Here is an 11,563-nt window from a genome sequence, read left to right as displayed (position 1 = left end):
TGTTTTTACTTTTAACCCAATAACCAAGCACCTGTGACCCGCAATGCAGACTTTTTTATCCAATTACACAAAACCACCTAAACCCATGGAGGAGAAGGAGAAGGAGAAGGAGAAGGAGAAGAAGGTGAAGAAGAAGGTGAAGAAGAAGGTGAAGAAGAAGGTGAAGAAGAAGGTGAAGAAGAAGAAGGACCAGCCTCCACTCTAAAACCTCCATCTTGCTTTTCATATATTACTATATTCTAAACCCTTAAACTCCAAGTTTTCCACCCTGTGATGTTACTTCTTCCAAGTTTTCCACCCTGTGATGTTACACACTTCTATCCAAACCCCACACCCACAATCCCAGTTCTATCATTCCAGTTTGGAAGCTGCTCCACAGCCTCAGGTCAATGCAGAGTTCTCCTGGGGGTCAGTGTCTGTCAGCACAGAAAGTCTGAAATTCTCAGTGCCCAGGGTTCCAACAGCTTCCCTGTGTCCTGGTGGGAATGTGGGACAGCCCCACAGTCCTGAGCACATCCCCTGCTCTGGGGTTTTGCAGTTCCCTTCCCTCTGAGGCTGTGGGAACCATGGAATCACAGAATGGTTTGGGTGGGAAGGGACCTTAAAGCCCCTCCAGTGCTTGTGACTGACTGAGACAGTCCAGACAGCCGGGCTGTGATTGGCCTTTAATTAGAAACAATCCCAGCTGCACCTGTTGCATTCCACAGCAGCAGATAACCATTGGTTACATTTTGTTCCTGAGGCCTCTCAGCTTCTCAGGAGGAAAAATCCTAAGGAAAGGATTTTCCATAAAAGATGTCTGTGACACCCCTGCAGGTACGGGGACCCAGCACTGCCCTGGGCACCCAGAGCAGCCAGGCAGGGCAGGCCTTGGAGCACCAGAAAAAGCAATTTGTTCCCAGAGCCCCCATGCCAAGACTTTTTCCTCTCCTCAAGCTTTCACCTCCCACTGCCAGGGGAAAACCCAGGGAGGGCTCTGGCTGGGCCCTGCCCCTCCAGGCAGGACAAGGATTTGTCCAGAGCAGCTGGGGCTGCCCCTGGATCCCTGGCAGTGCCCAAGGCCAGGCTGGATGGGATTGGAGCAGCCTGGGACAGTGGGAGGTGTCCCTGCCATGGCAGAACTGGATGGGCTTTATGGTTCCTCCCACCCAAACCATTCCATAGTTCCATTGATGCTCAACCCCCCAGACCCAAACTTTGGGCAGCCAAACCACCCCAGGGGTGTGGTGGGACCCCCAGGCCAGCTCAGAGCTGACAAACCACAACACATGTTGGGAATCCTGGGATGCAGGAAAGGATTAAAGGAGTTTTCTGGGACGTGGGACCTTCCTGTACCCTTGGCCATGTCCATGTGACATCTCCTGATCCTGTGGGTTGTTCCTCATGGGAAGCTTCTTTGCAGTTTGGTGTTGCAACAGATTTGAGGAGGATTTCCTCCATAATCCAGTTCTCCTGAGAGCAGGAATGGTGCCAAACCGGAGCTCTGTGCCTGGGTTTGCACCTTTTATCCCAGGGTGGGAGGGAAGCCTTGCACACCCTGCTCCCCACAAGGGGACAGCCACACCCTGCCCTGTCCCTGCCCTGCTGCCACCCCGGGGTGCTGGCATAGGAGCTGCTCAGCTGGGAAGGAGCCAGGAGATCCCAAATCCCTGCCTGGCTGCAGGGAACCATCCAGCTGTTGGATGGGCCATGGGCCAGAGGCCGTGGAGAGGCACCTCCAGGCAGGATTGTGTGCAGGTGGGCACCACCCAGGTGTTGCTGGGCATTTGAGGCTTCAGTGAATGCTCTTCTTGTGCATTTACTGGTGCAGGGAGAGCTCTGCCTCAGGGGCAGCCCCAGACCAGGGTAACCCTCACCCTGCCATGTGCTCCTCACACCAGCCCTGGGGTGGGGATGGTGTGCTGCATGTGCAGGGTGCTCTGTGTGCAGGGTGCTCCCTGTGCTGGGTGTTCCATGAGCAGGGTGCTCTGTGTGGGCAGGGTGCTCCTTGTTCAGGGGTGCTCCCTGTGCAGGGTACTCCTTGTTCAGGGGTGCTCTGTGTGCAGGGTGCTCCATGAGCAGGGTGCTCTGTGTGCAGGGTGCTCCCTGTGCTGGGTTCTTTGTGCTCAGGGGTGCTCTGTGTTCAGGGTGCTCTGTTCAGGGGTGCTCCCTTTTCAAGGTGCTCTGTGTGCAGGGTGCTCTGTGTGTGCTGGATGTTCCATGTGCAGGGACATTCTGTGTGCAGGATGCTCTGTATGCAGGGTGCTCCGTGTGTGCAGGGTGCTCCATGTACAGGGATGCTCCATGAGCAGGGTGCTCTGTTCAGGGGTGCTCCATGTTCAGGGTTCTCTGTGTGTGCAGGGTGCTCCCTGTGCTGGGTTCTCTGTGTGAGGGTGCTCTGTGTGCAGTGAGCTCTGTGTGCAGGGTGCAGGGGTGTTCTGTGTTCAGGGGTGCTCTGTTCAGGGGTGCTCCATGTTCAGGGTTCTCTGTGTGCAGTGAGCTCTGTGTGCAGTGAGCTCTGTGTGCAGGGTGCTCTGTGTGCAGGGTGCTCTGTTCAGGGGTGCTCCATGTGCAGGGTGCTCTGTGTGCAGTGAGCAGGGGTGTTCTGTGTTCAGGGGTGTTCAGTGTTCAGGGGTGCTCTGTTCAGGGGTGTTCCCTTTTCAGGGTTGCTCTGTGGGCAGTGTGAAGTCTCCCCGAGGAGATGGATCCCCATCAGCACAGGCAGGACACAGGACCAGCTCCAAACTCTTTAATGTCCCACCCTTGGCTCACAGCTCAGCACCAAGGATGCTCTCCCCCCCCCCGGGATGCTCTTCCCCCCCAGCAACCTCCCCTGGATCTCGTGTCCCCCCCAAGCCACACACTCAGATCTGGCTGCACTCAAATGGCATTTCCAGCTTGCAGGAGAATTCTGGAAGGAGAATCCATGGGGGAGCCCAACAATCAGGGGTGGAAAATGGGGCTGTGAGCCCCCAGCCCTGCCGGGACCATCCCTGCCCTGCCCAGCGAGCAGGCAGGGGCCATCCTGGGGGACAGCCACAGCTCCAGGTCTGGCAGAGGGACATCCAGGGGATGCAGTCACAACAAGGGGTTTTAGGGGGCACCTTGCTCTGTTTTTGGGGGGCACCTTGCTCTGTTTTTGGGGGGCACCTTGCTCTGTTTTGGGGGTGCTGCCTGGTCCCCATCCTGCCCTGCTCTGCTCCCCTTAGGGCACCGTCCTGCTGGGGCGGTGGCAGGGCTGCAGGACACCTCCTCAGGGGACAAGGGACACCTCCCTGGTGTCCCTGAGGGACTCGCTCCCTGCCTATTTGCTGCTCCTGGCTGTGTCCCCCTGGCCCTGGGGGCTGTCCCTGTCCTCCCCTGGCCCCAGCAGAGGCTGCTCCATGCCCTGGTCTCTGTGATCACTCATGGACATCTTGGCCAGGGCCTCGGCCATGGCCTGGCGGACGCTCTCGGTCAGTTTGGGGACATCCTTTGGGCTCAGGCCACACGTTTCCACCCTGGGGAGGACTTGGATGGTGCAGGTCCCTGGGAGAGGAGGGAAAAGCCAGGGATGTGTTAGAGTATCCCAGCAGGGACTGGGTATTCCCCCAGGCATCTTCCACCCCAGCTGCCTCCCCACCCCTTGAGCATCCCTCAGACACCCCCAGGTGCCTCATCCCCAGTGCCAGTCCTGCCCTCTGCCATGGGAGTTCCTGCCCATCCCTTACCAGAGGTGAATCTCTTCTCCTCAGGGCTAAAGAAGTCCCTGTACGGGGAGATCACGATGGGGACAATGGGAACCTGCAGGACATGGAGGGTCAGGGGGGGGCTCCAGAGAGAGCCCTCCCCAGGTGAGACTCCTGCTCCTGCCTGGCCCTTCCTGGTGCTGCCCAGCACCATGACCTTCATCCCTGGGGACCAAAGACTCCCAGTCCTAGGGACCAAACCCATCATCCCTGGGGATCAAATTCCCCCATCCCTGGGGATCAAACTTCCCCATCCCTGGGGATCAAACCCCTGCATCCCTGTGGACCAAATCCTTTTCCCCCACCCCCACCCCAATCCCTGGGGACCAACCCCCCCATCCCTCTGCCCCAGGGTTCACACCCACTCCGCTCCATCCAGGGTGAGCCAAAGGGAAGGAAACATTTTGGAAAAGGCCTCCAAGCCCATCAAGTCCAACCTTTGATTGCCCATTTCCTTACCTGGGCCTGCACAGCCAGGTGGAAAGCGCCACGCTTGAAGGGCAGCATGGACCTGCCCGGGTTCCTGGTGCCTTCAGGGAAAACCCACACACGGAGCTGCAGGGGACAGGGACAGAGGTGACCCCATGTTTTAGGCTGAAAGGTGTGGCTGGGTGTGTGTTCTGTCCCCATCTGTCAGAGCTGGGGCAGTTCTCTGCTGTTAACTGGGCAGCTTTCTTTATCTCTCCCACAGCCAACCTTCCCTCCAGGAGATCTCTTTGTTCATGGGCCATTAATTATTAATTATCTTCTGTCCATGGCCAGTGAGTGTCCCTGCATGGCTGATCCAGTTCCATCATCCCATGGGGAGATGCTCTGCCCAGGGGAGGAGCCAAGCATTCCTACCTGGATCCAATCCGAGCTTTGGGACACCCCAGCAGCCTTTGCCCAGTGCATTGCCAGAGGAGCAGCTTCTGCTGCCCTGCATTGCCAGAGGGAGCCCAGGCCCATCTGCAGCAGCCCTGGAGCTGCAGAGGAAAACTCCCCCTTTGTGCAGGATCCCTGCTCCAGCAGAGCCACAGCTGGCACTGCAGGAGGGCTGAGCCCCCATGGGATGGGGCTGTGCCACCCCCCTGACACACAGGGGGGCAGGGACTGCTCTGACTCTGTCCTTGGTTTGTTGGGGATTTTTTGTACTATTGCATTTGTATTTTATTTTTCCCAATAAAGAACTGTTATTCCTGCTCCCATATCTTTGCCTGAGAGCCCCTTAATTTCAAAATTATAACAATTCAGAGGGAGTAATTTGTATTTTCTATTTCAAGGGAGGCTCCTGCCTTCCTCAGCAGACACCTGGCTTTTCAAACTGAGACACGCCGACCTCAGCTGGGTCAGTCCTGCCCACAGCCTGTGGCATTCACATTCTCTGAACGTGATTCCTTGGCCCAGGGTTTTTCTCCTGGGAAGCTGAAAGGCAGCAAGAGGCCTCAGAGAAAAGGAAAACAATTCTTATCTCATTTGCTTCTCCTGTGCTGTGCTCATGTGGAATGTGTTTGGAGATTGTTTACCCACAGGTGATTGTTTCATTGCATTCTGCTGTGAGTTGTTTTCACTCTTTGGCCAATCAGGGCCAAGCTGTGTTGGGACTCTGGAAAGAGTCACCAGTTTTCATTATTATCTTTATAGCATTCTGTAAGTATCCCTTCTGTATTTTTTAGTTTAGTATAGTAGTATAGTATTCTTTAATAGAATATATAATAATAATAATAATAATAATAATAATAATAATAATAATAATAATAATAATAATAATAATAATAATAATAATAATAATAACAATAACAATAACAAGTAACATTATATATTATACTATATTCTATTAAAATAGAATAATAAATATTATTTTATTTATTTTATATTATTAATTTATTTATTATTCTACATTAATATTATATTAATATAGAATAATAAATTCTATAATAATTATTCTTTAATAAAATATAGTATAATTAATAGAATATAGTATAATAAAGTAATAATATAGTATAACAAAGTAATAATAAAGTAATATTATAGTAAAATAAAATAATAGTAAAGTAATAATTATGGAGTAATAACTCCATATAATAACATGGAGTCAGATGCATCGTTCTTCCCTACCAGGGGGTTCACGGTGCATTCCCACTAAGAGCCCCTGACCCCCCCGGTGTCCCCCGGCCCTGTCCCTCACGTTCTCTCTCCTCATGGTGCTGGCAGTGCGGGAGATGACCTCGATGGCCGCGTCCCTGCGCTGGCGCTCGATGAAGATGATGCCACTGAGCCAGCAGGCCCAGCCCACCGTGCCCAGGTACAGCAGCTCCCGCTTGGCGATGGGCACGCAGCGCTCGGGAATCACCTCCACCATTCCTGGGGCATGGAGAACACCCGTTAACACCTTCCCAACCCACGGCAGTGGCAGCAGAAAAATCACCAGGGAAAACTGCTTGGAAATGGAACCCCCAGGCTGGAGCAACCAGCTGGATATCAGCAATAAATCCTGCAGCTCAGCCAGTCCTGAGAGGTGATAACTGCAGAGAGGAGCTCTCTGGAGAGGCCAAATTACATCAGTGCACAGAATAATTAATCATTTATGCCCTAATATAATTTATACACTATTTAATAATTCATACCCTAATATAGGACCAGGTTGGGGTTATTTTAGCCTTGACTTAAAGGATTTTCAGCTGTCCCCAATCCCAGGATCACCCTGTGGCATCACCTCCCATTGTCCCTCCTCTCCCTGCAGCACAGCCCAGTCCCAAAAGCCCTCCTGGTCCGTTCCCACCACACATCCCTGCCCTGATCCCGGTGCTGACCCCCCAGATCCATCCTGGCGCACCCCTGGATCCCCCAGAGGTTCCGGGGGTGCCCCCACGCACCCATGAGGTCCAGGGAAGCCTGGTGGTTGCAGACGATCACGAAGGGCCCCGGCAGCCGCAGCCGCTCCGAGCCCCTCACCCGCATCCTGATGCCGTAGAAGCGCTTGAGGGGCAGGAGCGCCGCCCGCAGGAGCCTGTCGAGATAAGGGACCAGATAAGGGACGAGATAAGGATCGAGATAAGGGACGAAATAAGGGGCCAGATAAGGATCGAGATAAGGGACGAGATAATTAATGAGATAAGGAACGAGATAATGAATGAGAAAAGGGACGACATAAGGGATGATATAAGGAACGAGATAAGGCAGAGGGATACGTGTGAGGAACGGTTCTGGGAGGGCTGGGTTAGGCTGGGCTGTGCTGCTGGACCCGGGCTCAGGCTCAGGGAATTTTGGATGGATTTCTCACACATTTGCAGCCTGTGAGGCTCAGAACTCACCTGGCTCCCACCTGAGCTGAGCCCAGCTCCTGGCTCAGAGCAGAGGGAGCTGCTGAGGAGGGAGAGTGAGGAGCACGAGGTTGTGGCAGGGAAAAACCGGGATTTTGATGTGCAGGGATGATGGGAAAGCAAAAAGAGAAAGTGGCGGATTGAAAGGGGATGGGGATGGGGATGGGGAAGGGAATGGGGACGGGGAAAGGGATGAAGATGGGGAAGGGGACAGAGATGAGGATGGGGATGGGAACTTCACATCCTAACGAGGACAAACTGTCTCTGCCCAGGAGAAGCTCCCCAGGTGCTCAGCTGGATCCGTGTGTGGATGGAAATGCAGATCCCAGACTCCCAAAGCCAGAGGTGGATCCCAGCAGGGAGGAGCTGAGCTGGGGATGGGTGGCAGAGGGACAGACAGATCCCCAGGGACGTGGGTGACCACAGGGACCGCCCCTGCACCGCTTTGTGCAGCAGGGGGAAGGAAAAACCAGCCCGGATCCATTCCTGTGGGGAATCACAAATGGCTCCACCGGAGCTGCAGTGTCGGGAAGAGATGGATCTGAGCGGAACAGCGGTGTCACATCCCGGGAGGGCTGGACAGGAGGAGGAATATGGGGATGGCAGCGATGGGTGACGCTCAGGATGGGAATAATGAGAGGAGTGGAGGGAGGAGGGGGCACCAGGGATTCCAGCAGGCGTGGAGACAAAATCCTGGGACACGTCAGTGTTGGAATGTGGCACTGTCCGACCACAGAGGGTCTGTGCCACTGTCCCCACATCTGTCACTGCCCCCAGGGCACAGGGAAGGGCTCAAGGAAGGGCTCAGCACCAGGTGAGAATGCGGGACAGGGTCCGCGGTATCGCCCCCATCCCTCGGGAGCCGCAGGCTCAAATAGCCCTGAGGATCCGAGGAGGAGCGGTGCCCCAAAGCCAGGATAATGACAGGGAAGGGCTGCGAGCCGCAGGCTCTGGGATCCGCAGGAGCAGGAGCTGGGCGAGCACGGAGCTGCCAGTGGGACGAGATAAGCAGCGCTGATAAGGCAGGAGAGGCTCAGCCGCCCTCGGGATCGCCGCCCAGCCGGAAGCTCTGGAGCGGCCCGGGATGAGCCCGGCGTTCCCCGGGAAGGACCCGGGACAGGCTGCGGCACCACCGGTACTGCCGAACCATCACTGGGAACACCGAACCACCGCCAGGAAAACCGAACCTCAGACCGGGAACACCAAACCACTACCGGTACCACCGAACCACCACTGGTAACACCGAACCTTGGACTGATAACACCAAACCACCACCAGTACCACTGAACCACCTCCGGGAACACCAAACCTTGGACTGATAACACCAAACCTCTGGCTGGTTACACTGAACCACTGCCAGGAACACCGAACCTTGGACCAGAAATACCAAACCTTGGACTGGTACCACCAAATCTTGGACTGATAACACCGAACCTCGGACCAGTACCACCAAAACTCGGAACAGTATCACCAAACCTCTGGCCGGGAACACCAAACTATTACCGAGAACACTGAACCTTGGACTGATAACACCGAACTTCAGACCAAGAACACCGAAGCTCAGACTGGTCCCACCAAACCACCACCGGTACCACTGAACCGATGACAACACCGAACCTGCGGCCACACTCCCGCCGCGGGCCGGGATCCCTCCACACAAATCCTCAGAGTTTCTCAAGCTGGAACATTTTCCCTGTGTAATTAATCTGTGCTCATCCTGCCCAGGAATCCAGCAGCGGGATTGCAACACCCTGAGCGTGCCCAGGCCTTCCCCCGGTGTTGCACTGAGATGTTATCTCCTCCCTGGTGTTATCTCCCCGGTGTTGTTATCTCCCCGGTGTTATCTCCCTGCTTCCACCCCCGGGAGCAGAGTCGGGACCCGGCTGTGATCAGGACATGGCTGTGACAGGGACAGGGCTGTGCCCCTGACAGGTGATGGCACCAAGACATCCCAAAACCATAAAAACATGGAATGGTTTGGGTTGGAAGGGACCTTAAGCCCACCCAGTGCCACCCCCTGCCATGGCAGGAACACCTCCCACTGTCCCAGGCTGCTCCAAATCCCCTCCAGCCTGGCCTGGGACACTTCCAGGAATGGGGCAGCCAAGGAACAATCTGTGCCAGGGCTCTCCACCCTCAATCCCTCTGCCAGGGTGCTGTTTCCAGGTCTTCCATGGGCAAAACCAGAGCCAAGGACAGAGCACTGGGCATGTATCTGCCCCCTGCCCTGATGGTACCTCCAAACCCCCCCTTTACCCCCTTTTACCATCACCCAGGTGATGACCCCAACATTGCCATGGTCAGGAATGTTTCCTTTTATGTTATTTCATCCCTCAGGGACCACAAATCCCAACTCCAGCATGGTTTGAACCCCCTGGGCACAGCCAGCACCTCTCACACCACAAGCTGCACTTCACTGCCCCACAGATGTGACCACAGCCCTGGCCTTGGCCCCAGGGCTCTGCCACCAGCTGTGACGCAGCTGTGACCCAGCTGTGGCTCCAGCCAGGGCAGAACAGAGCCTGTGGCCACAAACCATGGGATTTCCTGCAGCTGAGCCAAGCCCAGCCAGCTCTCCCCATCTCCATCCCTCACTCACCTCATGTTCTCCACGGAGCGTCCCCGGAAGGCAGCCAGGGGGGACAGCAGGGTGGCCAAGGCCACGATCCAGCAGTTGAAGAAGGCCACCTTGCAGAGGAACTGGAAGTGGGGGCTGCACCTGTAGAGCAGCAGCGCTCCCAGGGGCAGGAGCAGCAGCCCCTGGAGCAGCAGCAGGTCCATGGTGCTGCCCCAGCTCAGCCCAGGCCAGGCCAGGTGAATCAGGAGCATCCTGTGTGGGTGGCTGGGGCTGGCCCAGGGGAAGGCTCTCTGTGCATCTCATCCCGGCTCAGGGATGGCTCAGGTGGAAGCAGGACACCCACCCAGGGGTGGAGAGTGGCTGTGAGTCACACAGGGACCCTGAGTCACCTGAGGTGTCACTGCTGTCACCTCCTGGGCTATTGAAGACTCCAGGTCGGTGAGATCAGACCTGCTGCTCACTGAACTCTTCCTGTCCCAGGTATCTGTCCTGCGCTGCCACATTTCTCTTCACAGAGAAAAGCAAGGCACAATTCTTCCCAAGGATTTCTGAGATTCACATTCTCTGAACCTCAGGGAAAGGAAACACAGTTCTTATCTCACTTGCTGTGCCTGTGTTTGTGCCCAAGTAGAATGCAACATGGAGATTATTTACCAACAGTGATGGGGTTTTGTTTCCTTGGCCTGTCAGGGACAGGTGTGTAGCCCCACATTTCCCTTCCCAGAGAAAAGCAAGGGCACAATTCTTCCCAAGAATATTTCTGGGTTTCGCATTCTCTGAACCTCAGAGAAAGGAAACACAATTCTTATCTCATTTGCTGTGCCTGTGTTGTGCCAAAGTAAAATGCAATATGGAGATTGTTTACCCACAGTGATGGGGTTTTCTTTCCTTGGCTTATTAGGCCCACATTTCCCTTCACAGAGAAAACAAGGCAGAATTCTTCCCAAGAATATTTCTGGGTTTCACATCCTCTGAACCTCAGAGAAAGGAAACACAATTCTTATCTCCTTTGCTGTGCCTGTGTTTGTGCCAAAGTAGAATGCAACATGGAGATTGTTTACCCACAGTGATGGAGTTTTGTTTCCTTGGCCTGTCAGGGCCAGGTGTGTGTGTGTGTGTCAGGACTGTCACTGACAGCCACGAGATTCTGGGCAGTGTGTGCAGGGTTGAGCGCTTGGCAGGTTCAGTTTACATGTATAAAATAATATAGTATAATAAAGTCATTAATTAGCCTTGTGATATCCATGGAGTCAGATGCATCATCCTCTCTCCCTCACCTCTGATTTACAATAGTCCTGGCCAGGGGCTGCCAGCCCTGGGAAAGGGAGGCTCAGCTGGTGGGGACAGCAGGAGCTGCTCCTGGTCCATGGCTGGGCACAGCCACCTGCTGGCACCCAAACCTCACCCTGCAGAGCCCCAGATGGCTGGGAGACATCTCCCACCTGGAATGGCAGCAGGAACCCCTGCTCCCCATCCCCTGCTCCATTTGGGCAGCAGGAGCCCCTCTGCCCTTCCCTTCCCAGTGCCCAGCTTGTGTCCCCAGGGTCCCACAGTGCCTGGGGCCGGGCTCTGCCACCCCCTCTGCCAGCCCTGCAGGGGTGGCAGCCCTTGGCCCAGTTGGCAGCCAGGGGCCGTGTTGCATGAGGTGTTTTCAGGGGTGCAATTAGCACAGGCTGTAATTAACCTCTCCTCCTGCTCTGGTGCCTTGCAGGATCCAGGCCAGCCCCGTGGAAACTCCTGGAACCAAGTCCTGGTGACAGCAGGGACCAAGTCCTGGTGACAGCAGGGACACTGGGCCGGTGTCAGCCCCCAGCAGCCTCTCCCAGCCCTGCTGGTCCAATCCCAAATGAGGAATCCCAGAATCCCAGGGGGCTTTGGGTGGGAAGGACCTCACAGCCCATCCAGTGCCATGGCAGGGACACCTGCCACCATCCCAGGTGGCTCCAAGCCCCCAGGACACCCCCAGGGCTGGGGAA

The 11,563-nt window shown here is 55.3% G+C and overlaps 1 protein-coding gene across 1 annotated transcript; it reads right to left on the bottom strand.

Annotated features, from left to right (window-relative positions):
• Window positions 1-2,847: 2,847 nt before the first annotated feature.
• LOC139601692 (1-acyl-sn-glycerol-3-phosphate acyltransferase alpha-like) lies at window positions 2,848-10,608 on the bottom strand. The gene is made up of 6 exons (XM_071450880.1): window positions 9,609-10,608; window positions 6,563-6,696; window positions 5,875-6,050; window positions 4,167-4,262; window positions 3,690-3,762; window positions 2,848-3,507 (listed from the first exon to the last, which is right to left on the bottom strand). Exons 1-6 carry the CDS (start codon window positions 9,836-9,838, stop codon window positions 3,284-3,286), a joined length of 933 nt encoding a protein of 310 aa, XP_071306981.1. The 5' UTR covers window positions 9,839-10,608; the 3' UTR covers window positions 2,848-3,283.
• Window positions 10,609-11,563: the final 955 nt, after the last annotated feature.

The sequence above is a fragment of the Agelaius tricolor genome, unplaced genomic scaffold (genome assembly GCF_023055355.1).
Source record: "Agelaius tricolor isolate 1412-34295 unplaced genomic scaffold, bAgeTri1.0.p SCAF_31, whole genome shotgun sequence".
In the NCBI taxonomy this organism is placed as follows: domain Eukaryota; kingdom Metazoa; phylum Chordata; class Aves; order Passeriformes; family Icteridae; genus Agelaius; species Agelaius tricolor.
This window is presented reverse-complemented; position numbering and strand designations above follow the sequence as displayed.